The sequence below is a fragment of the Theobroma cacao genome, chromosome 1 (genome assembly GCF_053813885.1).
Source record: "Theobroma cacao isolate CCN51 chromosome 1, ASM5381388v1, whole genome shotgun sequence".
NCBI lineage: Eukaryota > Viridiplantae > Streptophyta > Magnoliopsida > Malvales > Malvaceae > Theobroma > Theobroma cacao.
Genome location: NC_142639.1, coordinates 36510226 through 36537477, shown reverse-complemented (window position 1 = coordinate 36537477; position 27252 = coordinate 36510226). Strand labels below are relative to the sequence as shown.

General features: G+C 36.2%; 6 protein-coding genes and 1 long non-coding RNA gene across 10 annotated transcripts; 3 read left to right on the top strand and 4 right to left on the bottom strand.

Annotated features, from left to right (window-relative positions):
* The first annotated feature begins 1227 nt into the window (after nt 1–1227).
* LOC18613546 (HSP20-like chaperones superfamily protein) lies at nt 1228–3453 on the top strand. Its single transcript, XM_007050831.3, has 6 exons — nt 1228–1367; nt 1837–2023; nt 2532–2685; nt 2793–2830; nt 2922–2988; nt 3106–3453. The coding sequence occupies exons 1-6, from the start codon at nt 1363–1365 to the stop codon at nt 3195–3197; spliced, it is 543 nt and encodes a 180-aa protein (XP_007050893.2). The 5' UTR covers nt 1228–1362; the 3' UTR covers nt 3198–3453.
* A 911-nt stretch (nt 3454–4364) lies between these two features.
* LOC18613545 (Transducin/WD40 repeat-like superfamily protein) lies at nt 4365–7675 on the top strand. The gene is made up of 8 exons (XM_007050830.3): nt 4365–4620; nt 4742–4949; nt 5055–5150; nt 5394–5468; nt 5679–5789; nt 6349–6440; nt 6775–6859; nt 7100–7675. The coding sequence occupies exons 1-8, from the start codon at nt 4403–4405 to the stop codon at nt 7460–7462; spliced, it is 1248 nt and encodes a 415-aa protein (XP_007050892.3). The 5' UTR covers nt 4365–4402; the 3' UTR covers nt 7463–7675.
* A 158-nt stretch (nt 7676–7833) lies between these two features.
* Nucleotides 7834–10491, bottom strand: EMB1644 (Small nuclear ribonucleoprotein family protein). The gene is made up of 8 exons (XM_007050827.3): nt 10352–10491; nt 10054–10106; nt 9798–9839; nt 9593–9691; nt 9350–9427; nt 8915–8954; nt 8295–8459; nt 7834–8141 (listed from the first exon to the last, which is right to left on the bottom strand). The coding sequence occupies exons 2-8, from the start codon at nt 10054–10056 to the stop codon at nt 8119–8121; spliced, it is 450 nt and encodes a 149-aa protein (XP_007050889.2). The 5' UTR covers nt 10057–10106; nt 10352–10491; the 3' UTR covers nt 7834–8118.
* A 298-nt stretch (nt 10492–10789) lies between these two features.
* Nucleotides 10790–11673, top strand: LOC148764784 (uncharacterized). The gene is made up of 2 exons (XR_016028514.1): nt 10790–11208; nt 11323–11673. It is a non-coding gene; the product is annotated as an uncharacterized LOC148764784 (long non-coding RNA).
* A 1428-nt stretch (nt 11674–13101) lies between these two features.
* LOC18613542 (Alpha-L RNA-binding motif/Ribosomal protein S4 family protein) lies at nt 13102–15721 on the bottom strand. The gene is made up of 4 exons (XM_007050825.3): nt 15482–15721; nt 15260–15367; nt 13820–13894; nt 13102–13621 (listed from the first exon to the last, which is right to left on the bottom strand). Exons 1-4 carry the CDS (start codon nt 15613–15615, stop codon nt 13390–13392), a joined length of 549 nt encoding a protein of 182 aa, XP_007050887.1. The 5' UTR covers nt 15616–15721; the 3' UTR covers nt 13102–13389.
* A 600-nt stretch (nt 15722–16321) lies between these two features.
* On the bottom strand, nt 16322–23187 carry PMS1 (DNA mismatch repair protein). The gene is made up of 11 exons (XM_018114204.2): nt 22679–23187; nt 22264–22587; nt 20298–21632; nt 19574–19848; nt 19358–19484; nt 18866–18934; nt 18666–18739; nt 18044–18109; nt 17773–17876; nt 17040–17221; nt 16322–16736 (listed from the first exon to the last, which is right to left on the bottom strand). The coding sequence occupies exons 1-11, from the start codon at nt 22910–22912 to the stop codon at nt 16611–16613; spliced, it is 2916 nt and encodes a 971-aa protein (XP_017969693.2). The 5' UTR covers nt 22913–23187; the 3' UTR covers nt 16322–16610.
* Nucleotides 23188–23940: 753 nt separating this feature from the next.
* TPK1 (thiamine pyrophosphokinase1) lies at nt 23941–26846 on the bottom strand. 4 transcript variants are annotated; one of them, XM_018125607.2, is made up of 6 exons: nt 26409–26846; nt 26225–26321; nt 25888–25963; nt 25538–25639; nt 25070–25319; nt 23941–24301 (listed from the first exon to the last, which is right to left on the bottom strand). In XM_018125607.2, the coding sequence occupies exons 1-6, from the start codon at nt 26539–26541 to the stop codon at nt 24183–24185; spliced, it is 777 nt and encodes a 258-aa protein (XP_017981096.2). In that variant the 5' UTR covers nt 26542–26846; the 3' UTR covers nt 23941–24182. The 4 variants fall into 4 exon arrangements, with proteins under 4 accessions (XP_017981096.2, XP_007050883.3, XP_017981106.2 ...); XM_007050821.3 differs by having other exon boundaries at nt 25888–25960; nt 26409–26838; XM_018125617.2 differs by having other exon boundaries at nt 26225–26326; nt 26409–26551.
* Nucleotides 26847–27252: the final 406 nt, after the last annotated feature.

The following is a 27252-nucleotide window of genomic DNA, read 5'->3' as shown; positions in this document are numbered from 1 at the left end:
TGGTTTTGGTACAAATGTTGGTTGTTTAGTTGATGGCATTTATATCGCCTCTGTGATGTATAAAGTATAGTTTATCTTATATGGGCTTAGACCCACCATAATAATCAGTGTATGGCCCTTGTAAATAGTACATGGTTGTACTTTTGTTGGTTGAAATGCTATGGGTAGTATGTTATGGATATATTTGGACTTATATTATAAAATGTACTGTTTAGGCTTCATGAATTATTGGTATTGTCTACTTGGTTGTCCAATCTATATGAGGCTTGCTTGGGAATCATGGATTTTCTCTATGTGACTTGTGCACGGGTCACAGCCCTTGGGTTTGGGCTGTGACAAACACCCCAACAATAATACTCTTTTATAGGAACTCAGTCAAAGTCAAATACCCATTGCATAAATGATGATAAATGCTCATTTTTTGCCTTGCAAAGAAATGGGTTAGGAAGGTTAAAATTGAGGCACGACGATCGCAAAGTAACGATGGGGGCGACAGTGAAGTGAAAGGCTTTTAAGGTTTAGAAGTGTTTTGAAAATTTTGTGAAGTGAAGAGTATACCAATCAGGGGAGGGGATGGAAGAAAAAGGGGAAATTAATGAAGGTTGAAAGGGTAATTCCCTCCCCCAAATATTAAAAATAAAAAAATAATTTCCATTTTTTGGTCGATTCAAAAAGGTTGGGGAAAACTCTCCTCCGATGACCGAACCAATCAATTGAGAAAACCGACCGTCGGTACTTATGTTGCAACCGACACGTCTAGGGTCAAAATTGATGGTTTTGGTCAAATGTGTGGTTACAACTAAATGGTGCTGAATCCTTTTAGAAAGTACAACTCTAACAATGGGCCTAAAAGGGGTTAAAGACTTGCTTGTTGCTCAATTTTGTAGAATAGTACCTAAGCATCTGCCAACGAGGTCATAGTAATATGGATTTAAGGCCCAATGTTCTCATTCACCTATCCGTCCAGCTTAGTTAAAAAAGTCATCCCCAATGACAATCTTCCATAAGAACCACGGGCCCAAGTGGTTGAGCTTAGTTTCACTAGTGGGCCAATGAACTGGTCATAGAGTTGAATAAAGAATGCCCATTTTGATGATCATCGTTTTGAACCGTCCGATCACATTCGTTCAAATATCAAGAAACCAAACGGCGCTGATACGAATAATGATAATAGAACTTTCCACACAATAGCATTTAAAAATCTAAAAAAGAAAGTACTAGATGGAAAAGCCCCTCGATTTACCCACACTATAAAAACCAGAGGGCAAAGCCTGTCCGTTTGCAGTTTACTTATTGGTACTCGTTGGCTGGCCCTAGGGTTTTACATTTTGTAGTTCCTCTCCTCTATACTTTCTCCTAACAATGAGGTAAGCTTAACAACCTTTCCGTTTCTCTTTGTTTCTTTAGATTTCAACTTTTCCTGTCGATTTCGAATCTTTGCTTCCCTGCTAATTGATTTGATTGATATTACGCTTTTGCCACTTTTGTCCTTGTTCTTTGTCTGTTTCAACATGTGCTTTTGATCTGTTCTTTGAGTAACTCTGTGTAATAATGATCGTTGTTTAATTTTTTTTGTTTTAGTACTTCTTTGTCTTATAATATGTTTTAAAGGAAGGAAATGGAACTTTATGGGTGTGTGAATAATTTTTTAATAAAAATGTTTTGAAGTCGTTAATCAGTTAATTTACTATTGATAAAAATGTATATACTGTAGTGGGGTTTTGATAAGGATGCCTATCTGGGATTGTTGCATTCGTAGTTGTTTCTTGTTGGGTATATTTTGTTTTGAATTATGTCATGTTAAATATGGTTAAAATTCTTAATTCTTTTTTTCAGTCGTCATCCCGAGGTGAAGTGGGCTCAAAGAAGTGACAAGGTTTTCATTACGGTGCTATTACCCGATTCTAAGAATGCAAAGGTCAATCTTGAACCAGAGGGAGTGTTTACTTTCTCTGCTAATGCTGGAGCTGACAATAACCTATATGAGTTGAAGTTGGAACTTCATGATAAGGTCAATGTGGAGGTAAGATACTTCTCTTGTAATTACTGGAATTCAACAGAACATTTGTCTCATTTTTAAATGGATATCGGGAAGTCTAGGGTGTCAATGATAATAATCAGCGGACGATAGTATTATGCTGCTAATTGGTTGCAGTTGAATGAATTCTGAATATTAGCTAGCTTGCCACTAGCCGTCAATGTCATGTTTCAGGGCTTGCTTCTCTCCAAAACTGCTAATTTTGTAAACTTAATCTTCAGGTGTATACTCTCTATTAGACTATATAGGTTCCAACGATCTTTACATTTTTCATGCGCTTTCATGGTTGTTGCTTCTAACTATATATTCTTCCAGTGGCTTTTCAGAGTGTTGCCTATTCATATTTGGTGTTTACCATGGAATTTATGCTTGTGTTAGGATAAACATACTACGTTCCTAGCACTGGTTAATTTTGACATTGATTTCGCAAATTATCTTCTGAAATTTTTTCTTACAGTGTGTTAACACTTTCTTTTTTTTTTTTGGAAAAAAGGAAAGCAAAATTAATGTAGGGGTTAGGAGCATATTCTGCATCTTGGAGAAGGCTGAGAAAGTGTGGTGGAATAAATTATTGCGTGGTGATGGCAAGACCCCCCATTATGTCAAAGTGGACTGGGACAAATGGGTGGATGAAGATGAAGAGAATGGTTAGTATTGCGATTACTGATGTTTTTCTGTTCAAATTGAATTGATGTAAAGGCTGATACATTTTAAACTGGAAATTTATTAAATTTTCACTTCTATTTTTGATTAGGTACTGGTGATCTCGACTTGGGAGGAATGGACTTCTCGGTATGGTTATAGTATCTTATCTACAATTTTCATTTTCAGTATTAACCTATAAACATTTCCTTTCTGACCAAACAATTATGGTGTTATGCAGAACTTTGGTAATATGGGAGGCATGGGTGATGGTGGCATGGGTGACTTTGAAGACAGTGATGATGAAGGTAAGAATGCTGTGAGGCTTTCTGAGCAATATTATGCTTGTGATTACCTATTCTTTCCTTTGATTCATTGGTTTGGTAATTTTGGTTTGTGGGTAAACTGATTTTCACCCATTGTAGAGCAAGAAGTGACAAAGCCAGAAGGAGATGCAAAGCCAGAGGAGCTAGTTGCTGGAACTTCAGAAAAAAAAGAAGCTGCACCAAGCACATGATATCATGTTAGCTGAAGATATCAAATTGTGTTAACTTAATAGTTGTACGTTATATTTTAGGTCTCTTTGATGGGATCAAAGCGTGCTGGTTTCCTAACTGCGTGAGATTAAAGTTTGGGTAATCCGGGAAGATATATGTATCTGTCTACTGGACAGGCAATTATCTCTTTGACTCGAGTTATGATGTTGGACTTGTACCTTTAAATCATTTGTTGTTTGATGGAGATAATTAGAAATGAGAATTTGGATTTCATCATTGATTGGGTCTAGTATTTGTTATCTTCTACAATCTCATTGTTCCTGTTATTTACTTCGTGGGGGTAAGGAATACCAATTTTTAGTACCAAGGTGTAGCAGTATAATCCTACGGTAGCTGTTGGCTGGTCCTCGATGGCATTTACCTATTTCATTTTGGTGTTTAAATTATAGTTGGAATTTGGAGCTAGGTTCACTTCCAAATTTAGGTGTTAATAACACAATAAATTTGTTAAGTCTGCGAAAATGTTAAAAATCCTCGCAGGAATTTATAAATTCCATGGTGGGAGGATATTTACCAGGTTATATAACAAGTCATAGATCACCGAAACAAAAGGTTTTATCGAGTAATACGAATTACTTCACTGCTTCTAGTACGTATAGTGCTACAATTTCCTCCGGGATATTAAAAAGAGTAAATTACATAAAAGCTCCTTGAGATTTAGAGTAGAACCTATTTAGCTCTTGATGTTTAAAACGTGACAGTTTTTTCCGTTACTCTACCAGTTAACACCGTCAACTAAATTTTGTCTTGTCGGCTAACCAAGGAATTAGTGAACCCAAATAAACAATCACAGAAAATGAAAGTATAGAGAGGAGTGCAGGCGCAGCAATGAGAGGCCAAGTCATGCTAGGACGCGGTCAATAATGGCCATAAGCGTAGGAGGAAGAGGGAGTCGATGATGAAGCGTTTGCATTGCAGCAGGTTTTGAGAGTGGAGAAAGAAAGAAAAATGAAAATGAAAAAGAAAAATATGAAAGTCCACGTGGAAAATAAGCTATCTTTGCGCATTTGATAATTGGTAGTGCTTGGTTTTAATTTAGTGGTTCCTGCAGAAGTTTCTTACTAACAAAAATGGAGGTGGCAAAATATGATTGGTTGATAAAGCAAGTTAAACTGAACCTCACCGTTTGGAATCGACCCTCCAAAACCCTGAATTCGTTGTGCCTATGCGCCCCTCCCCTGCTTTGCCTTGGGTTTTTTCAATTGCAAAGGCTCAAAGCAGCGCAAACATTGAAGCTTCGGAGATGGAGGAAGCTTCGGAGATGGAAGTAGAGGAACAGAAACAACCTGTTCAGAATAATCAAAGCTCAACCAAGAGATTCGGTCTCAAAAACTCGATTCAAACCAACTTCGGCGACGACTACGTTTTCCAAATCGTCCCCAAGTACGCTTTCTCTCAGAAAAGCAATTCTAATTATTGAAAAATGGAAAATTTTTAAGTTTTCTGTCTAAAGTTATAGCTGATAAGTTATTTTTTTGTCTGCGTGATAAAAAAAAATTGAAAGGGATGATTGGGCGTCCATGGCGGTGTCATTGTCATCTAACGCAGTGAAACTTTACTCGCCAATGACGGGTCAGTACTTTGGAGAGTGTAAAGGACACACTTCTACTATCAATCATATCTCTTTCTCTGGTCCTTCCACTCCTTATATTTTGCACTCTTGCTCCTCTGATGGAACCATCAGGGCCTGGGATACCAGAACTTTTCACCAGGTAATTCATAGACCAGCCCGTAATTTTTTGTCTTTTTATTCTTATATACCAATTTTAGAGTGAACCCCATTTTTGATGTTATTTGTTTGATGATTTATGTTATAGGTTTCGTGTATAACTGCTGGTTCTTCTCAAGAGGTCTTTAGCTTCTCGTTTGGAGGGTCAGATGACAACCTTTTGGCTGCAGGATGTCAATCACAGGTTTGTTGATCTATCTATAGTGCTTTTATCAGATTTTGTGTTATAAAATTGTTGATTTCCCAGTTTAGATTGGTATCTGCTAGTTTTGGTCTGGTTTTGACTTAAGACAGGAGATGTTCCTGCATTACTATAGTCAATATGCTTATCCTTTGCGGGAAAAGTCGTTGGGTACTACTGTTTCTGACAATATCTCAATTGTTCATGATGGTTTCTTCTTGCTTGTTGGTTATTTCAACAACACAGATATTTTTCTGGGACTGGAGGAACAAGAAGCAAGTCGCATGCTTGGAGGAATCCCATGTGGAGGATGTTACCCAGGTAAGTCTTGGTTCCAGTCCGATGTGTCTGCCCAATTTGAAGTCAACAAATTTCTATGATTTTTATTACATACCAATTTCTATTGCATGCTTGGCTGACTGAAATTTAATGTAGGCTAAACAACTATATTTTACTAGCTTCAGTGATAAACTAGTAAAGCTTGGGATTTTATTGGTTCAGTTATGGCTGTTGTCATTGTTGGTGTGACAGGTTCATTTCATCACTGGCCATCAAAACAAACTAGCTTCTGCTTCTGCTGATGGATTGATATGCACATTTGATACCAATGGAGATATTAATGATGATGATCATCTTGAGTCTGTAAGTGCAGGGATACGGTTTTTATTTTATTCTGTTCAATGACTGGTCTACACACTAGTGGATATCTCTCCCTCATCCTATAAGAACAGTGAAGGTAGGTTTCTTCTTAGGTCCTTGTTCCAACCATGAAAAACGCTTAGCAGCTAAGCTAGATGGTAATTTTATCGATGTATTCTTATCAATAAATAATTGAAGCTTTTTGCTTGGTGGAGTTGTAGAAGAGTAATGTAAAATTGCAAAGTCATCCTGTATTTCAGCGCAGAAAGGGTGGACTATTATTGCATACAGTTGATTCGACCATTAAGCAGTCGTTGTAGTGTTATAATACTTCTTTTAGATGATTTCCTAGTTACTACCTCTTCTGTTCCCTTTCAAACTAATCTCTTTTACATCTCTGGTTGCTTTTTTACCAAAAGAAAAATCTAGCCCTGGTGCATATAATCTTAGAATTTTAAAATTTTTAGCTTGACTTATTAGTTTAGAGAATGCGTAGTTTCGTGGCACTGGTTTGGCAAACTTCTTATCAGAATCTAATTTAATTTTTATCACATTATTTCAGGTGATCAATGTAGGAACTTCAATTGGGAAAGTTGGGTTTTTTGGTGAGTCTTATGAGAAGCTCTGGTGTTTGACCAACATTGAGACCTTAAGGTATCTTCATACTTGATTCATTAATGATGGGGATTTGTTTTCTGAAATTTGCAAAATATTGGGAGATGGAATCTCCTCTGTTCTCTTTGGTTACAATGGGTGAATTATGACCCACTTTTACTTCCGTAGAATACATGAAACAAATAATTGAGAATCCACCCTCAAAATGACATCACATGCAGACAGATATTAGCAGATTGTCCTCACTTACATTCCATCCAAATCTACTGTGCATTTACTAGTTAAAGCTTTGACAACCCAACTCAAAAATGTATTACATTAACAAATTTTATCCTGGACTAGTGCTTAAACTCTATCCTACTACCCCTTGCAGTGTATGGAATTGGAAGGATGGATCAAATGAAGCTAACTTTGAGGATGCTCGTTCACTAGCATCAGACAGTTGGACATTGGATCATGTAAGTTCAAAACATAATTGAATTCTTTTACCAGCTTCTGTTACAACACATTTTAGAAGTTCAAATTGGAGCTTTTGCTCTTAGCCCCAAGAAACTCATTTCCAAAGGTTAGTAAAGCTAAAAGCTTCCCCCCGATCTAGAGTAAAGCCACTGTGGAAATTGGATAAAACAGGCATTAAGTTCTGTTCTAGATCTTGTACCAAAAGTCCCATTGGAAAGTTTCCTTTCCTGTTTTTGCAGGTTGATTACTTTGTTGATTGTCACTGCTTTGGAGGAGAAAATTTGTGGGTGATTGGTGGCACTAATGCTGGCTCTTTAGGTTATTTCCCAGTAATTTATAAAGGAGCGGCCGCGATAGGACCCCCAGAAGCGGTTCTTGGGGGTGGCCATATGGGTGTTGTTAGGAGTATATTGCCTATGTCAAGCATGAGGAGTGGGCCTGCTCAAAGCCAAGGCATTTTTGGTTGGACTGGTGGTGAGGATGGTCGCTTGTGTTGTTGGATGGCTGATGATTCCTCAGAGATCAATCGATCCTGGATCTCGAGTGGTTTGGTCATGAAGTCACCACGAAATCGCGAAAAAAATAGGCATAATCCCTACTAAATATCCACTGTTCAGCTCATGCTTTGTCATCTGATAGCTTTCTCGTAACTTTTCCATCAAAATTTTCCCAGTTAGCAACAAGTTTGCAGTTATCGGTACTGTTATATTACAAAGTACTCGAAAATTAAAAGCTTCTACTGTTTAAGGAAATCGTTACATTCGTTTTTGAGCAGATTAGCTTCTGTGACGGGGAACTTACCACCCTTTGCGACATACTCTTTTCCCAATTCCCATCTCTCTCTTCCCCTCGTGTGAGGAGGAACATGGAACATGTGTGCTATCACAGATTTGGAGCTCTATAAATAACTTGACTAACTATAAGACAATTAAATAACTTCATTCCACTAATAGGTAGGTAAGTCTGAAGGAGGTACCCAACACAAAAGGCAGAGAGATAATCATTTAACTTGAACGCATGAACTTAACAGAGAAATTGTCTTACAAACTACAACCTCAATACACGAAAAGGGCAATAAGATAAAATGATAAACCAAAATACAAGATCCTGAACTGAATTCTGCAATGCTACCTATATTTGGCACTTTTAAGACAAATCACTGATAGAATCAACCCAACAGAAGAACCAAACTTGAGTCATTTGGATGCAACATGCTTCTAAAAATAGCAAAGTCACCCCACAACAAAGCAGCATCACATCAACCTCGACCTCGGCCACCACCTGTTGCCGGAAGGAAAAGGGCAGTCTATTAGTATGAATGTGCCAAATATTATGCCAGATATGACAGATAATTCAATAATATGCCGAGCTACAAATCCATTTTGCACAAACACACACACACACACTTGTGCAGCTGTTTTTTCAGCATTTTACCTCTATTTCCACTGGTCTTTCCACCTGCACCACCCCTGCCTCGGCCTCCACCTGCACCCTTAGCACCGTCATCTAGCCCACGGCCAACTCCCTTTGGTTGCCTTCCACCAGGACCATCTTCTCTACCTCTACCTCTGCCACGGCCTACACCAGGAGGCTTCCTATCTGCAAAGTCAGCAAAACCAAACAGTTTAGAGCTCCAGTTTTCAAATGCATAAATCTCAAATGTAATTAACATTATCATCTTCAAGAGAAAAGTTTTGATTTGCACATACAGTCACAGTTGGTACCAAATTCTAAGTGCAGTTTTCTAGATGTACAGGATACACAAAATAAAAGAAGACAAAGGAAAAAGCAGGAAGAAGATTTCTATGAAGCAGACAAAAACAACAAATATGGAAACACAATGGACTATGAATATAGGAAATTACATTACTTTCAGCATACAATTTGCCAAACACAATTCAACTGCAACATACACTATAGAACATGTAGTATATATTGTTGCAATGCAACTCTTCAGAGAAATATACTATTTGTACCCAAATGTTTCTATTTAATTTGAATACTACGATGATTATCCATCCCTATTAATAGTTAGCAAGAGAATTGAATCATACCTGCACGACTCTTTGTTTCTTCCTGAACTTTATCAATTACCTGACATTCAATGGTAAAGTCACTAAAAATGGTAAGAACACAGCACATGAAAACTATAATAAAAACCAAGCAACAATATTTGAAAGTGCATTAAGACCTAAAATTTCGGCAAGTGGAACCCAAAGCTGATTAAGTAAGATCTAGAATTTGTCCTTTAGAGATGACAGATATTTTCATAAATAACCAACCCAGTTAACTCCAGATAAAAGGATACTCCTTTTAACACCAAAAAGGCAAAGAAAGCTAAAAATCCAATCTATGCTTTCATGCTGAAGACAACTAAGCATGAAGCATTTATAAAATACAACAGGGTGGATGAAGTTAAAAATTTGATGAATACTCCTACATTTGCGAAGTAAAGAAACATCACAATAGCATATAGGAGTAAAGAGTACCTCATCAGGAACTCGAAGATACTTGATAGTATTTCCACGGATATAGCATTCAGGCATTCGCCAAAACCGGTCTCCATCCTACATTATATTTTCAATTAAACCCCAAACATAATCTTAAAAAAAAAAAAGAAAACAAGACAGCATTCTTACTTTTATTTATTTATTTATTTTGCTAAGCATTTTACTTTTATTCCTAGAAAGAAAAATAAAATAAGAAACATTTAAATGAATTCATATTTGTACCTTAGAAGTACAGATAACTTCACGAAGATGGATGTTCATCCAAGTATCGCAATTGACCAAATGCCCATTATAGGTCTCCCCATTTTTCAGTTCTACCAGCTGTTAGTGAATAGGAAAAACACAAGTTGTTTCAAAATTAATAACTAGAGCAAACTTTCTGCACGGTAATTTGGGAAGAGCATGCAAGGGAAAATAATGCGCTTACCATAGGATGCCCCTGTGCAGTTTTTAGAAGAGAAAGAGGAAGCTGCCCAAGATTCACATATAGAAATTGGGTTAGCCAACGAAAGACGATATAATAGTCAAAAACACCGTAAACGGAAACCAAAATTAACCCCAAAACACTTTGACAGCATTTAAAAAGATGTTCTTTTTTTAATTTTTCGATTTCTCCCAGTTTTCCTGGGGTTTCTAAGCAACCAAACAGACAAATAAGGTAAGTTAAAAAGAGAGTAACATACCATCTTCTGTTTTCTGAATGAAGTAGAAACCTAGAGAATCAAGAAAAAGAAATCTGCAAGAAAAAGGAAATAAAAAAAAGTCAAGAACAATGTTAAAAAGGGTAAGAGAGAGCAAAGGATTTACGTGAGAACAATTTTACGCTTTAGTCTAGAACCCTAGCCTGTGCTAATTTGAAATATACAAATCGGAGATGCAGAATTACAAGTATTTAAAGCTTTTGCTACAATACAAAAAAAGAGGGAAAAAGGTTATCGGCTTACAACCCTAACAAAAAAGGGCAAAAGAAATCGAAAATACCACAAGAGAAGAAGAGGGCTGAGGAGAGAGATGCACAACTAGGCTTGTATTCGATCTTACTGTTTTTTCTTTCGGTTTTGGGTTAATTCGATGTCGATCTCACTGTTTTAATATAGAGTACGCTTCGAGTGTCCAGGCGGGCTTCGGCCAATGCTTTTTCTTGTATATTTGACTGCTTTCATTTTTTATTTTTTTAACCTATGTGATGTGAGTGAGCCAGCTCCAGAGCTTCTTTTTCTTTTTTTTTTTAATTTTTATTAAACTGGTAATGTTATAAAATCAAATTAATTGATATTTTAATTAAAAATTTTCAAATCAAATCACTATAAATAGTAAAATTCTCAAACTTCTACCAAACTTTTACAATAACTTTTCATTAACTCAGTCACAACCTTTAGTAATAATTTTTTTCGAGATCAACCAAAATCAAATCTAACTTTTCCTATCTTGAATTAAAACCTATAAAACCAATCAAGCTAACTTAACCTTGATTAATCCTCTAGAGTGACTTGCATATTTATTAATGGGGTTTAATTTCAAAATTGGTCTCTAAAACAATTAGAAGCAAAAGCTAAGAAATGGGCTATTTGAGGCAACATACCTTTAATAGCCCTAAGCAACTGCTCCTTTTCTTGTTCTCTTTGAAATCCAGCCACCAACGGCGAAACAAGTAACCATTCTTCCCTCCCTTTCTCTTTCCTTTTTTCCTGTGTGTAAATAAGGATGAGGCAACTAAAGTTTCATGAGAAGAAGCTGTTGAAGAAAGTAATTTTTTTGGAATGGAAAAAAGAAGGTGGCCACCGAGAGAATCTTGTTATGCACCGTTATCATGTAACTGGTCGTGACGATTACAAGAAGTGAGTTATTTTTCAACTTATTTCTCTTGATTCTTGAATCGAGGTTTGTTTTAGCTTTTGGGTATTATTTGGTTTTTCTTTTTTATTAATTATGGTGGGTTAAATTGAAAATAGATATTTGAGTTTGTACCGATGGTGCAGAAGTTGGTCAACATATTGAAGTAGATGGACCCCAGAGACCCTTTTCGTATCAAGATGACTGATTTGCTTTTAGAGAAGTTGTGAGTTTCTTCGCTGATGATATATGATTAAATCATAGTAATTCAGGTTTAAGCTAGTAATGGGTAGTTTTTGTTGGGTCGCTCTTTCTTCAAATAATTTGTTTTAGGTAACAAAGAAAGCTCTCCACTGCTATTGGAGAGGAATTATATTGTAGATGTTCTCAAAGATTATTGATGTTCTCAAAGATTATTGTACGTTTTAATTAGAAATACAGAAAAGAACATGTGAAATGGGCTTATTAAATGGTAGTGTTTGTTAATGTTTTTCATTTGTTGCATGCTTTTCTGATAAGGATACCTAAAGTGTGAGTTGTTGTAATCCTAGTTTTAATTAACAAGATTTTCTAGAATTAGTCTTCAACATATGAAAAAAATCCTATTAATGCCCTAAATCTATGATGCCTCTTCTCTTCTTTGGCCAAAAAATAAAAATAAAATCTTTACTATGGTCACAATTCAGATCTTTGGGCTTTGTTATCATTATTACCTGAAGACTGATGCTATTTATTGATAGATATTACTACTTGAGTTCTATATTCATGTTTGTAATGAAATCATTCGAGGGAAGAGATCAAGAAGTGAGATTTCAAAATATTTGACCTGAGATTTTCTTTAAATGCGTAAGTTTGCTTATCTTAAACAAAAGACTAGAGTCATCTGTTGTTTCTCTATCACTGGCAAATACAATATAGGCGTAATCCCAACCAAGAAAAGCTTGGCTCTGTGTGATCGGTTATCAGTATCGTCCTTTCGTAGGTAAATGAATGCTTCAACCATTGAATAATTATTGACTTAGACTGAAATGTTGCTCATAATGAATGCACATAATAGCTGAGAAAAACTATAATGTTTAGTGGCTTTTGTTTGACCAGAAATTTCTTCTATTGAAAGAATTGTAGTTGAGGTTCTTTTTCTTTCATCTAGTAACCTTTTGTGTTTTTTTTTTGTTTACAGACATAGGCTTTCAATTATCTTGGTGCATTTAAAGTTTGCAAGATCAATACCAACCCCAACCCATAAACCCATCGATTTGCACTCTTACCTGGCTTGGCACCATCTCACCTTTCCCATTCCCTTTCCTATTGTTGCCACAAGCCCTCTCCCAACCCTAACTATTTCAAACGTTGCACAATAATAATCCCTCTCACCTTATGCAACAAACACTGCTTTCTATCATAGCTTTTGTGGATTAAAAAAAATGAGTTAAGCAAAACCAACTCATTTCTCATATGAGCTATTAAAACCTTAATCCAACCCATCAGTCTATTTCTTTATTTTACAAGAAAAAAAAATTATAATTTTACTTAATAAATTTTTTATTAATAAAATTATTTTATGATTTAATTTATACATTAAAATTATTAATTTGATAAGTACAGATTAAACATATTAAAATACATAAAGTAAATAATATTATTAGTAACTAAATTATTAATTTTATATAATTAATTATATAAAATTATTAAATTAATTAAAATTATTAATTTTTTTAACCTATAAAACTGACCCGTCACAGCCCATTAATTTGGTGAGTTGACACATCTAGACTTGATTTTAATATGAATCTAAATTTTCAAATCCAATCCACCTCATATTCAATAAAAATTAAATCAGCTCAATGGGCCAAGCCCATTTTAACAAGTATAATCATATTATATGAATAAAGCCGAAGTTCCGAGAAAATTTTTAAATGCATTGAAGAACTCCTTCCCCCAACCACAGAATCAACATATAACACAACAAAACCCTCAATCACCTTCTGAGTCACAACTGAGAATATAGAAAACAAAATGAAAAGTAGAAACCTATATCATATTAGGATCTCAAAAGTCTCTCACTTCACGGCACCATGGAATCCAACTTCATCAAGTATTCCATCACTCACACCTTTTATCAGTGTACATCTTTGCGAAGAATGCCAATGAAATAAGTTATATAAGTTAAACTCAGGTGTATTTTTTCAGTTCATTGCATCATAATCATCTAACTTCTCATTATATTCCAGCACCTTCCTCCGTATCTTAGATGTGTCTACCCACGTAATGAAGTCTTCCATGTTCCTTGTTACAAGGAATGCTGGGTTCGTCATGGTCTCTGGACCCACTCGAATATGGCCCTGCTCAATATATGTGACTGCTTCTTTTAAGTGCTCTGCAAACTTTAGGTGCACCAAGACAGTTGAAAGCCTACGTCTGTAAGCAAAAAAATAACACAAAGGGTTACTAGATGAAAGAAGAAGAACCTCAACTACAATTCTTGCAGCAAAAGAAATTTCTGGTCAAACAAAAGCCACTGAACATCATGGTTTTTCTCAACTGTTATGTGCATTCATTATGAGCAACATTCCAGTCTAGATCAATAATTATTCAATGGTTGAAGCATTCACTTACCTACAAAAGGACGATACTGATAACCGATCACACAGAGCCAAGCTTTTCCTGGTTGGGATTACGCCCATATTGTATCTGCCAATGATAGGAAACAACAGATGACTCTAGTCTTTTGTTTAAGATAAGCAAACTCATGCATTTAAAGAAAATCTCAAGTCAAATATTTTGAAATCCCACTTCTTGATCTCTTCCCTCTAATGATTTCATGACAAACATGAAATATAAAACTCAAGTAGTAATATCTATCAATGAATAGTATCAGTCTTCAGATAATAATGACAACATAGCCCAAAGATCTGAATTGTGACCATAATAAAGATTTTCTTTTTATTTTTTGACCAAAGAAGAGAAGAGGCATCATAGATTTAGGACATTAATAGGATTTTTTCATATGTCGAGGACTAATTCTAGAAAATCCTGTTAATTAAAACTAGGATTACAACAACTCAAACTTTAGGTATCCCTATCAGAAAAGCATGCAGCAAATGAAAAACATTGACAAACACTACCTTATAATGAGCCCATTCTGCATGTTCTTTTATGTATTTCTAGTAAGAATATAAAATAATCTTTGAGAACATCTACAATATAATTCCTTTTCGAATACTTAATTAATCTGCATAGGTAAACAAACACCATGGACTATAATTTACATTCATTCTTGTCTCCCTTGCAATCATTACAATCCAAGATTTGTATGTTAGAATAAGCTATAATTTACTTCACTTTCATCATCAATTTTTAAATTAATTCCACTTATATATGATCTTCTTAATCTCATGTTCAATAATCAATGCATATTTCCTTGTATTTCATCCTTCGGAAAAGCATTTCATTGTGGGACTAACAGGAACAGAATGCAGCAAACATCTAGTACACTGTATATGTATCAGAAAACAGTGAGATAAAGAAACCTAGCAAAGTGGCTTTGGAGGGGGTTGGGGGGGGGGCGCTCATTGCCCAAGCCAGATATGGATTGAAAGCTTTGTGGGGAGCGTACCACTGACCTCAAAAAGAAATAGAGACTAAAATGGTCCACATCACTCACTTTTGAGTTTTATGGTCCAGATTTGTAAGGAGAAAGATCAGTCTTCAAATGCAAATCCTTGCTTTTGGGGATTTCCATTTTGTTAAAAACCCTGCCCTCTCCATGCTTTCTTACGTGAAAAAGGGAGACATTCCCAGAACTGTGAGGATGCAATGTTCCCTTTCTAACAAAACTAAGAACACTATAGATGTTATGCTTTTTTTTTTTTTATAATTGGAAAAAGGGGATTAAAATTCCTCTCCAATAGCAGTGGGGAGCTTTCCTTTGTTACCTAAAACAAATTATTTGAAGAAAGAAAAATAAAACACGAGCGACACAGCAAAAACTACCCACTACTAGCTTAAACCTGAACTACTATGATTTAATCAAACATCATCAGCGAAGAAACTCACAGCTTCTCTAAGAGCAAATCAGTCATCTCGATACGAAAAGGGTCTCTGGGGTCCATCTGCTTCAATATGTTGACCAACTTCTGCACCATCCGGCACAAACTCGAATATCTGTTTTCAATTTAACCCACCATAATTAATAAAAAAGAAAAACCAAATAATACCCAAAAGCTAAAACAAACCCCGATTCAAGAATCAAGAGAAGGAAGTTGAAAAATTACTCACTTCTTGTAATCGTCACGACCAGTGACATGATAACGGTGCATAACGAGATTCTCTCGGTGGCCACCTTCTCTTTTCCATTCCAAAAAATTTACTTTCTTCAACAGCTTCTTCTCATGAAACTTTAGCCGCCTCATCCTTGTTTACACACAGGAAAAAAGGGAAGAGAAAGGGAGGGAAGAACGGTGACCTGTGCCGCCGTTGGTGGCTGGATTTCAAAGAGAAGAAGAAAAGGAGCAGTTGCTTAGGGCTATTAAAGGTAGGTTGCCTCAAATAGCCCGTGTCTTAGCTTTTGCTTCTAATTGTTTTAGAGACCAATTTTGAAGCCCATTTAGCCCATTAATAAATGTATATTTACAAGATTAATAAAATAATGTGAATAGTATGTTTGATTGCCTTTCATTTTTTATTTTTAACCAATGTGATGTGAGTATTAGCTCCGAAGGTTTTTGCAAAAAAATTTTATTAAAATGGTAGTGTTTAATAGTTGTACCAGATTTTAAATATCTTTTTTTTGGGCCCAAAATAATATATAAAGGATATTTGTTAATGTCTTTCTTTTGATTACTCAAAATAACTACGCCTTTGTTGAGGGTTAATGTGACAAGATAAAACTGAAGAAAAGAGCAGAAGAAAAGCCAATAAGAGAGAGATTTGGAATCCAATGTTCCCAATCCGGGTGAGATATGATCTGAAGTGTTGTCCGTTAAGAGGCAGGCAAATCTGCATTGCAATTGCAAAATAGCTCACCTCGTTGATGAGTACTTTCCCAGTAGGCAGCAAGTCAAGAAAATCTTTTGTTAACACGCGTCGATTTTTGTCATCTTGATGCTTAGACGCTAGTTTTGAGTAATTTCAACCCTCAAGATCAGACTTTAGTCTTGTGTTCATCTCTGGCTGTGTTGCGTAGTATGTACATTACTTTAACAAAATGAAAACAATCAAAATATACAAGGAACCCAACAAACCGCCATTCCTGCTATGCAGTATGTACGTTCCAGCGCTTCTCACCACTCACTAGCGGACATCTAAAGTTGACACAAAATACCAGAACCAAGAAGAGGAATAAATTGAAACTGTATACAGAATAAGTTAAGAGAAAACCATGCAGGAGAACCACATGGAAGGTCAATCAAGACCTTGTCTCATTTACATCTGCTCCTTTGCTTAAGGCTGTCAGGTCTACCAAATGTCGCATCGTTGGCCGGCCATGCGGACAATTCCAAGGAGACTTCAGGTCTGCCAAACGCTCAATTATCTGAAGAAATCACGTAAAACTTGTAACCTTGTAACTAAACCAAGGAATTTTCAACAAACATAGATCATTTGAGAACCTTGACATCAGAATATTTGTAATAGGCTTCAACAATAGAGAAGTTGCTGACAAATAATCAAGGCCCATCCCTAGTTCTAGAAATTGGCTAAAACACCGAGTGCAAACACACCCAACACGTGTATTTAAAACCCTATATATGCTAGGTAACAGCATATATGCATTTATAAAATACCATGCTTCACCATGAGAAAAGTCCAGGTCAATGCAGGCTAAGATGGTTATTACCTTCTGCATTTCATTTCGTCCAAGTGGATCTCCAATCATAACAGACGATCTGCAAGCACGAGATGCCAACATTGCACGAACTCTAGTTGGGCAAACAGAATCAGATGTGTCCATTTTGTAACTACTGATTATTGAGCATTCTCCTTGACTATCAGCAAGAGTAGAAATCAAATCCTTGACATCTGTTTACATAGATATCAAATAATCAATATGTTGTGCAGACAATCTCTAAACTTCAACATGCCTTTACTTTTGAGAAATACATCATTACATTGCATGGAACAACAATAGTCTGTCAGCAAATATTATTCAGGTGCATATGCTAATGACAAGTCAAATTTCGGAACATGTCTATAAAAGGACAATAATTTTTTTCAGAACTTATCCAAGAAAATTAGTGCCCCTATACTGCATGCCTTTCTTTTTCAGATGCACAGGTTTTTTTCATGTGTCTGTGTGTGGTGAGCTCCAAAAATTGCGATACTTAGTCATATGTTTATTATTCTGTTTCCGACCATCTTGATATCCATTTTCCTTAAATTTGCCAAGTTCACATTTACATCTTATATCATGTCTGTTTCCAAATAAATTAGTGGCAAGTCAAATACTGTGAATAATAAATTCTAATCTCATATATGAAGTACTTAAAACTGTATACTGTAAAGTAGTAAATTTGCTTGAATAAAGATCATTGATCACTTAAAGACATAAGAACACTGCAAACAAGGACTACCTTCAACTCCAAAAGTAATGTTTTTACTGAAGGGAACAGCTCTGAGCTTAAAACGATGCCCTGGTGAGGCATGCGGATCCTCTTCCAAAAGAAACCCATTTTTCCTAAAAATATGAGATAAAAAATTAATAAAGCACCATCAGTAGATTTTCATCAAAGCTGCTTTACTTCAGAGATGTCATTTGTAAACTGAAGTTCCAAAGGATTCAGAAAGAATAGAACATACAAATGATAAATGACTAGAGACAGCACAAACAATAGAAGATTGAACCTGATTATGTCCATATGCATTGAAGCAACTACTTCTTCTTCAGGAGATAGCTCCAATCTCAGTGGCCTGTATACAATTGGAAGTCAAGTTCAGAATACAACTCCTATTGGAAATAAAAATGATCTTCATAAGCAGAAAAACATCAGGAAAATAAATGGAAACAGATAAGCTGCAAGTCTTGGACTACCAATCCGAAACAACATATGTTATATGGTTGAACACCTTGCTACTTTTGCATTCTGTTACTTCCTAATCACTTAAATCTACTAGTCTAAACGATGCTTCAGAGCAATAAAAAGAATATTATCATAGTCATTCCAGTTCCCAGCCCTTAATGAAAAACTTGAAAGCTGAAAATATTCAAATTTCTAGCAGATGATGAACATTATCATTGTATTATTATACAATTGTTATACCTATAAACACCAAAATAACACCATTATACCATGTGCCAGATGTTTTGCTAAAGATGTAGAAGGAGATGCTCATGACAAGGGCATAGTACACTTTTCTTTTCTTTGACATCACTTTTCCACGACTAAGCAAAAGTATACCAAGCATCTCAAATTTGAGAAAACCATCATTTCAATAAGTAATTAAATAAAGATTATTAATTCCTCACCGAAGCAAAGGCTGCTGGTTCAAGATGGTCGATTGAGCCAGACGCTCAAAATTGTATTTCTCATCAGCAGCATGCTGAAAATACAGAGATCTTAATTTTTTTCTATTTACTTATTAACAAAAAGGAAAAGGAAAGAAATACTTCCATATGAAAGTGGAAATCAGGCAAGCATGAGAAAACACAGTCAGCTCAGATATTACCTGATCCACCATAAATAAATCTTGGTCTAACTTGCCAATAATGAATCCAAGATTAAATTGCCCAATCACCTATGAAGAAGAAACTATTAGTCATTACAAATTAATATGATAGTAGCTCATGCATGCCGAAATTCAGCCACCATGTCCACAGTTTCAGATTTGCACAGCTTCTGATAGGTCAGAAAAAAAAAGCAGCCTAGTAATCAATGTTATTAACAATTCACAAGAGCCATTAAGTTGAGTTCATGTTTTTCATAATTGCAGCCTAAAACCAACTCAGTAGCATCAAGTAAAGCACACTCCCATATATTCAATCCAATCAACTGGACCAAACTTGTATGAATTTAGCTTTCAAGAAATTCATGCATGCCTGCAAAAAGCATAAGCTAGGCAGCTGAGTGTTTTCCACAAGAATCTAGAGCCACCAGAACAAAAGAAAAAAATTGATTAAAAAAATGGTGTGATAAGAAAAGGTTTTTATAGCATAAAAACCTTCATTCTGCCAAAGTCTTCTTTCTTGAAAAGTTTTTCCAACTCTTTAGTAGCTGCAGCTAAAGCTTGTATCTTTAGCTCCTCGTTCTCTGGCTGAGAGAGCTCAAGTGTCGCAGCAGTATAACACCTATTGGCAATAATGAAAAATCAAATCGGTTGAAAAAGATCTGGATAACTACTTTTGCAACATGGATATGAAGCTTTTATTTCATAGACCTTTTCTTCTTCATGTTCTGAAATCTGGAACCACTGTACAGTCTTGACATCCTCTGCTGCCTTTTTGTCAATAGGTCTTGAAAACTAAACTGCAAGGTGGAACATATCTTTTGACCAGATGAAGGTATGGAAACATCTACAACCAAAGCAGAAGATGAAGATTTTGACGTTTTAACTATGGATGCTTTTTCAGGCATATCCTCAGGATCCTTGCGAAATGAATCAATTAATTCTATATCAGCAGAAGGCACTGCTTTTTCTTGATCCTCTAATTCCTGTAAAAGAACTAGCCGAAATCAGAAGATAGAAAGATTGACAACAATTAGACTTTTGGGGACAATCTTCATGATTATGAAGGATTTCACCCTAACAAGGATTTCTACCAAGGTTGCTCGAACAAAGGCAGAGGCGTTGCAGATACCTATGTCTGATACAGATTTTTTGTATCGTTATAATCAAATACTCATCTTTTTTTGAGGCATCTGATATATGTTTGACATGGTTATGATAGGAAAATAGAAGAGTCAGAGAGCATAGATTAAAGAATTTGTTTTGAAAGGAAAAAGCCACCTTCTCTACTATGGTTTTACAGATTTTTCCTAAATTTAGTTGCACTGACTTTCATTCTCAGTAACTAATGTATTGAGCTTTACGTTTTCTCTGTTTGTTTCTTGACTGGTGAAGCAGACAGACCAAGTTAAGAACAGATAATAGATCCATGTACCTTTCCAGGTTTTCCATCATTAGTGTTGCCTCTAGTAGAGCAAGGATTTTCAATTTCATCCAAGATGCTATCTGCTCTGAGAAACTTGCCTGGCTCATTCTCATTCACCTCTGAAGAATCATCAACTTGATCTCTTGGGCCTGAAGCATGCATTTCCGAATGGCTGCTCTTTAATTGGCAATGAAGAACTTGATTTCTTAAGACAGGAACTTCAGATAATACAGTACTAATGCTTTCATGCTTCCTCTTACTTACAGTTACAAATTTGCTCAGTGATGATTGAACACTGCCTGAACAACTACTATAATATTTACTTACGGCAATTCCTTTCCCAATTGCAGTTGAAGGGGATGAAGAATCCTTGTCAGGTATATTTTTCATTTGAGTTGTCAATCCTTCATCATTAGACTCTGTAAGACCATCGACCTTATTAGTTCCATGTACCCTTAAAGTGAAGTCCTTCCTCAATGAATTCTCACAATGGCTATGGACTGTTCCTCCTGATAAATCTTTGCTAGCTGCACCATCCATATCAGTTGTCAATTGCCCACCATTAAACTCTACAATACCATCAACCTTCTTTGTTCCCTGTACTCTTAAAGTGAAGTCCTTCCTTAATGAGTTCTCTTCATCACTAGCAATTGATCCTTCCGATAAAGGCAAACTCTGAGTGCTTATTTTAACTGTTCTAAGAGAGGTGTTGTCCTCTGCAGAATGCTCCCTCATGGAAACTTTTGAATTGATTCCAACTGGAGATAACCGTTCTGGAAGGATATTAGATTTTTCCAGTATAGACTCGGGGAAATGAGCTTCCTTAGAGCTCTCCTCAACTTTATTAACAAAGAAATTGGCATTGCTTGAGGAATATACCTGCTGCAAACCCTCTCTCAAAGATTGCAAAATCAAGCTTTCATCAGAAAAAAATACTTTTCTTTTATCAGGAGTCACGTTGACATCACATGCTCCAGTTGGTACGGTAAAATTCATTATGGCTATGGGATACTGCCGAGAGTTTGCGCCTTTATATAACTCATTCACAAGCTTGCTGACTTTAGGCATATCTACTGGTCGACCATTTACAAAGAAGTACTGTCTGTCTCCCAGATTGCGGCCACTACCCTGTCCAGACTTGGAAAGAAACCCTTCAACTTTGCAGCCATCTGATATACATATAGACACAGGCTCTAAGCAGCTAAACATGTTCGTGCCAAACACTTGTATGATGTTATCTTTCAGGGAACCACTTCCTTGTGTTTTAATTACCAGAGATTTTGCATTCTTTCCAGTTGTGTTGCTGCAGACTAACCGAACTCCTTTTGCTGTAAGTGCATAGGCCTGCACATACACAACAGGAGAATAATATCCTTTTATGCACAAAATTTAAAAAGAAATGAAAAGATAAGTGATAAGCAACTTGGTGAAGACATACAAAGTAGCTATGTTTAAGGGGTTCCTAACTCTTAATAAAGACAGGAGATGAATAGTCACCACAGTTAAAGACATTACACTCTTCATAACTCAATATTCTACAGCATCATTACGCATCTAAGTACGGTGAGGATGACACCATAAATCATGTGCAAGAGACTACAAGGAATGCAAACAACATCTGAACAATAAGCAATACAAAGTCTCCAATCATAAGCATTATTTTTTAAACGCTTTGCCAAGAATGAATGAAACTGAATTACAAGTCTTAAGATAAACAGGTTCACAGATGAGCAGTCCATTTAAATCAATGACAAAGCACATGAACATATAAAATCCACAAATTCAACGGACTTTGTCTTAACACAGGTATAGCATTTCAGATTAACACATTATTTAAAACCAAATACACAATCTCCAATAGGCATAACAAAGCGAGCATGATCCAACGTTGTTTAGTCCATGCATAAAAAATGAACCTAGATAACAAGTAATAAACAAATTTTTTAAACCTTTTGACATGCATGGATACACTCACATTCATCAAGGAAATAAGTTTGCCATACTCCTTGCGTATGTTGCGACGAAATTCCTTGCTTCGCACTGGTAGATTCGAGAACAGCTTCTTCACAGTGACAGTAGTACCAATTTGTCGAGCTGTTTTCTTCTCAGCTATCAACAAACCTGAATGATCAAAAGTCAAATGCGTTGCAACGGATTCGTTTGCCGTTCTCGTTTCAACAGTCAGATTGCCCAATGCGCAAAGCGAACTCAACGCCTCCCCTCTAAATCCAAACGTAGTCAAAGACTGAAGATCTGAAAAATCTGCAAGCTTAGATGTATGATGCTTAATCGCCACGACCTAAAAAATACAATAAATAAACAATTTAAAATTATCAAGATGAAGCCAAAGAAATGGTGACAAATTTGTGTTGCTAACGTATATTATTTACCTTAAAATTATTGGGTGAAATACCGCAGCCATTATCGATGACCTGAAACGATTCTTCTCCGTACTCTTTGAGAGCGACTTCGATGCCGGTGGCACCGGCGTCGAGGCTGTTCTCGACGAGTTCCTTGACGGCGGAGGAGAGGTCTAGGATGACTTGACCGGCGCAGATTCTGTGGACGACGCCTTTGTGTATGGGCTTAATTACAGGGGAATTAGACGGTGCCGGTCCTTCCATGGAAGGAGAGTTAATAATTCAATGAATCGAGCATCTAAGAGCAACTCTAACGACAAAACCCTGGAAACGGAATGACGGGAGTGGTTAATTACGTAATACGAGGGGAACGTTAGGGTTTAGGGTTTAGCGCCCAGAGAGAGAAGGAGAAAGACTAAACCCTTTTTCGCTAAAATTTTGCCGCCAAAACGGAAGGGATGCAAAGAGCTAGTTACTAGGCGCCGGTAAAAATTAACAAAATCTCCCACATAAAAAATTTTATGCTTTAATTGTAATAAAATGAATATCCGGTTAGAGTTAAATATATCTTTTTTAGAAAATTCGGCATACGGACCAGCTTTTTTCTTTCTTGTCTATGCGCATTTTTGCTTTTGTTTGCAACGTCAAACTTAGTGGACGTTTTTTGTCCATGATTCCCTAATTAGAGGAGTTTTTTGGTTTAAGTTTTAAAACAAATCTTCTTTACTTTTTCTAGTTGATGTCATTTTCAAGTTACAATCTTCTTCTAATCTAAATGTTCAAACAACAATTTTCTGTCGGCATACAAAAGGGTAATTTGGATCAAAACAAAAAAAAAAAAAAAAACTAAGGATCCGTGAAATCAAGGAGAGGATCAAGAAAACTAGGGATGAGAAGAAGGCAAAGAAAGCAGAACTGATGGCCAGAACACAGAAGACACAGGGCAAGGTTGCTGCTCCAAAGGGCCCCAAATCGGGTAAGGTGAAGGTAGAAAGTTGTATTACTGAAGGCTTTGTTTTGTTCTGATTATTTTGTTCCTAAATTTTGAAGTGAATGGAGCTGTTTCAGTTGTTTCATGGTTTTAAGTTGGTTTTGTTTCATGGATTTAAAGAATTGTTTGCTTCATTTGCAAAAAAGAAAAAAACCATTGCAGCAAGCAATTCATGATCGCTCCACCACCATCAACGACTTCTCAGTTTAACAACCCTTTATTACCTAACTGAATGAGATACCAAATACATCCCATTACAATTTGAACTTATCCGAGCTGAAAATTTAAAAGGATTTTGGAATGGAACAGTAAATTTCCTCTTCCATTACACTAGTAGTAGCAGCATTACAAATAAGTGCAGCATGATATGCCAGACCCTGGATATAAATCTTCAACCATATTTTGAAATTCAAAATTGGACGTGTAAATTTACAATGGTAAGGAAAAACATTGATAAAAAAAAATCAGAATGGACCATAATGATCTTGGTTTCGAGAAAGTGAAATCTGCAACTTGAGCAACTCATCCCAATAGCAATAGCCGCTACAACTTCTTAATGGAAATGGTCCAAAGGAGATCAGAATCAGATTGCACCGTCACTTTCTCTCCTGTAACTATATTTGATGTGCTTATTAAACCACCAAATCTCATTTCTGTTTCATCTGGAATGAGAAAAAAATAATAACAATAAGCCACAGCCATCTCTAAGAGCATAGGGGAGATCCACGGACAACAGGAAATGTGAAGTAGACACAGAGTTAGGACACTAATGCAATAGTAATTGAAGATTTTCTCTCTACCTCATGTGGGTTCTTATCAGGCTTTTCATTAATATAGGGGACATGCATGTGTGCGTTCTGCTCATATTAGCTGTCAAAAGGTGTCTGAATAGATAGATAGATAGATAGATAGATAGGAGAGATGAGAAAGACAAAAACAGTAACTGGAAAGGTGAAGCTGTTTTAAGTAAAATTCAATATCCCTCTCCCTTAAAAAAGACAATCAATTTCTCTTTAGCAGTTTGGATCATACTGACATGACACAAAAAAGATAAGATGATTCTACACTACAATAAGATTTAGCCATGTTTTACTTTTTCATGCAAAGGACAAGTTCGTTAAATCATATAGAATCAATTAGTTCCCTTTCTCTACATATACCTCGATTGCTCAAGAGCTACAAAAAGTATGCTAGAAGAACTTTTATCTTATATACTCTTCAGGAGTTCTGACTCTGTATATACCCTTCAGGCTCCTGACAATGTTTGCTATCTAAACAAGTGTAATCTTCAAGTGAAGTGCAAAGCAAAGCAGCATAGCAAGGCATGATAAACAGATGGCATGATATCATGAAATTATGTCCATTGAGTTCAGTAGCCTAGTGAACTGAAAGCAAGCACCAGAACAATGTAAATGTAATCATATACTTACTCAGATCCCACTGAAGCCCAGTTGTAGTACTACTACTTGATGGCATCCCAATGGGTATGAGTCCACAGTGCGGGCCCTCAATAGAAGATAGAATATGTATCTCATGATGGTGAGTCCTTGGAAGAAGATGGATGAGACTATCATCAGATAAAAGGACTATTCGAAGGGATGAGAATCGACATAAGACATTTAAATTTCCCATCTCATGGTCAAATCGCCCACCGAGTGCTCCAGCAACAAGAATGCAAAGCTGTCGTTAAATCAGGAAAGAAAAATGATAAAATACCAATCGAAGCACACACTACATGTAAAATTTATAGTATCTGGTGCAGATTCTTCTCCCTAACTTGTAAGTAATACCTGCTTCCAAACCAATATTCAAGTACTAATGCCATTCAACATAAAATAAAAGAAAAATGAAAGTTGCACAAAGTGTAACTATTACAACAACATTTAAGTTTAACTTACATTAGACTTATCCAAATCTGGAGCAAAGTCACGAATGTATGTTACACATTTATGTAAATCTGTGGTGTCTTGATCATGAGATTTATCAATAATCTCTGTTCCCTACAACAAAGAAGCAAGTGAAAACAACTCAGCAATAAAAATATATGAACCAGAGAGATGTAACACCTCAAATACAAGGAAGAAGAAACTAATGCTCATAAAAACAGAGCAGCAGAGGCCACAAACATAGGACACGACATTGGCAAGACAAGAATGGATGGGAAACACGCTTTAGAACCTTAAGCATAAAAATCATTGATATTATCGGTTAAATGGTTCTAACCAAAAAAAAAAAATCGCAAACTTACTAGGGTCGTATAAAAATCAAGCACTTCTGTTCGTATTGAATCCATATCTCCTTTAATTACATCCGGCTTGTATCTGCTATGAATCAAAGCGCCCTATGTTATGACATAGCTTAAAAAGAACAACAAACAAATCATTTCGTCCCATCACTTAGAACAACGACATCAATTAAAAAAAAAATCAACAAAACGATTCTCAAAACTACGATGCGGCGGAGAAGCTATGTTCTGTAACGATTCCACAATTTTTGGACCGGATTTTGACCAAATTCGTATAGTTTTAACTAATAAAAATTCAAACCACATGAGGAAGAAAAAGAGGGGGGAAAGGCGAAGAAACCTGCGTCGAACATCGGAGGCATCTTCCTGGGGAAACAACCGAGGCATTTCATCGTACACTCGGTTGGCGCCACCGTCAGCACAGAGGCGAAGCTGAGCTGCTCTAAACAAAAACACGCAACGATTAGTCCTCAGAGAGACAAAAATAGTCAGCAATAAAATAAGTGAGGATGCAGGAAAAACACCGTGCTTCCAGAGCAGAGGAGTAAATCTCGGGAGGTTTTGGTTAAGAACGACTAGAGCATACGTTAGAGAAGGGCGGTGGTCTGAGGGAATCGTCGGCAGAAGAAAAGTCGAAGAATGGTGCATCAGGTCCATCGCTAACGGGCGTCTCGGAAAAAACTAAAGCCGAAGAGAAAGGAAAGAGAAGAGATCGTAATTTTCCTTTTTCTTTGCGATGGTAGCATCATTCATCAGTGAAAGCCTGACTTAAATAAATGGGTGATTGAAGAAGAAAGAGCGCTCGTCAAGTAATTGACTTTTTTCGCCCTTTATGTTATTTTTTCATTCTTTCTACTTAATATTAAATATATGCCGGATTCTGCGTAACAACGGTTCATAGCGTTCAAGGAGGGCCCAGAATTTGTTGGCGTCAACGAAGAATCGTGTGTGGGTTCAGATACTAACTACTCCCCCGTGTAACCTGAAACCTATTCGAACCTGATAATAAAATATCCGAGCTCAGATTATCAAATACTCTACCTCAGTGGTGAAATTAAAATTTTAAACTTAAAAGGTTAAAAATAAAAAATTTAATATTTAGGAGTCAAATAATAAAATTGGTTAAAAAATAAATATAAAATTTTAAATATTTATTTAACAAGGGAAGGGGAATGAATAGTTCATGGTTGGTTACCGGCTCATGCAACATACTCTTCCATCAAAAAAGGCGTAAGTGCAAAAGTCAACGTCTGTCTCCTTTGATGCACTTGACAGACAGACAGACAGACAGACAGACACAGAGAGTAAATGGGAAATGAAAGCGAAGCACATTTTAAACGTGGCCTGTGATGGTCCGCACAAATTGCA

Excerpts from the sequence above, each read along its gene's own strand:
- LOC18613546 (XM_007050831.3), top strand. Across the intron at positions 2,831-2,921 it reads TGGGAGGAATGGACTTCTCG|AACTTTGGTAATATGGGAGG; the intron begins GTATGGTTATAG and ends GGTGTTATGCAG. Across the intron at positions 2,989-3,105 it reads TGAAGACAGTGATGATGAAG|AGCAAGAAGTGACAAAGCCA; the intron begins GTAAGAATGCTG and ends CACCCATTGTAG.
- LOC18613545 (XM_007050830.3), top strand. The coding sequence starts at position 4,403 with ATGCGCCCCTCCCCTGCTTTGCCTTGGGTTTTTTCAATTGCAAAGGCT. Across the intron at positions 4,621-4,741 it reads GTTTTCCAAATCGTCCCCAA|GGATGATTGGGCGTCCATGG; the intron begins GTACGCTTTCTC and ends AAAAATTGAAAG. Across the intron at positions 4,950-5,054 it reads ATACCAGAACTTTTCACCAG|GTTTCGTGTATAACTGCTGG; the intron begins GTAATTCATAGA and ends TTTATGTTATAG.
- EMB1644 (XM_007050827.3), bottom strand. Across the intron at positions 9,692-9,797 it reads CTGCACAGGGGCATCCTATG|CTGGTAGAACTGAAAAATGG; the intron begins GTAAGCGCATTA and ends ATTCACTAACAG. Across the intron at positions 9,428-9,592 it reads AAGTTATCTGTACTTCTAAG|GATGGAGACCGGTTTTGGCG; the intron begins GTACAAATATGA and ends AATATAATGTAG.
- LOC18613542 (XM_007050825.3), bottom strand. The coding sequence starts at position 15,615 with ATGAGGCGGCTAAAGTTTCATGAGAAGAAGCTGTTGAAGAAAGTAAAT. Across the intron at positions 13,895-15,259 it reads GATTTGCTCTTAGAGAAGCT|ATACAATATGGGCGTAATCC; the intron begins GTGAGTTTCTTC and ends TATCATTGGCAG. Across the intron at positions 13,622-13,819 it reads TCAGTATCGTCCTTTTGTAG|ACGTAGGCTTTCAACTGTCT; the intron begins GTAAGTGAATGC and ends TTTTGCTTACAG.
- PMS1 (XM_018114204.2), bottom strand. The coding sequence starts at position 22,912 with ATGGAAGGACCGGCACCGTCTAATTCCCCTGTAATTAAGCCCATACAC. Across the intron at positions 17,222-17,772 it reads CATTACTTTTGGAGTTGAAG|ATGTCAAGGATTTGATTTCT; the intron begins GTAGTCCTTGTT and ends CTATGTAAACAG. Across the intron at positions 16,737-17,039 it reads GACGAAATGAAATGCAGAAG|ATAATTGAGCGTTTGGCAGA; the intron begins GTAATAACCATC and ends TGATTTCTTCAG.
- TPK1 (XM_018125607.2), bottom strand. The coding sequence starts at position 26,541 with ATGGACCTGATGCACCATTCTTCGACTTTTCTTCTGCCGACGATTCCC. Across the intron at positions 26,322-26,408 it reads TCCTCTGCTCTGGAAGCACG|CTCAGCTTCGCCTCTGTGCT; the intron begins GTGTTTTTCCTG and ends TGTTTAGAGCAG. Across the intron at positions 24,302-25,069 it reads TGGGCTTCAGTGGGATCTGA|ATGAAACAGAAATGAGATTT; the intron begins GTAAGTATATGA and ends TTCTCATTCCAG.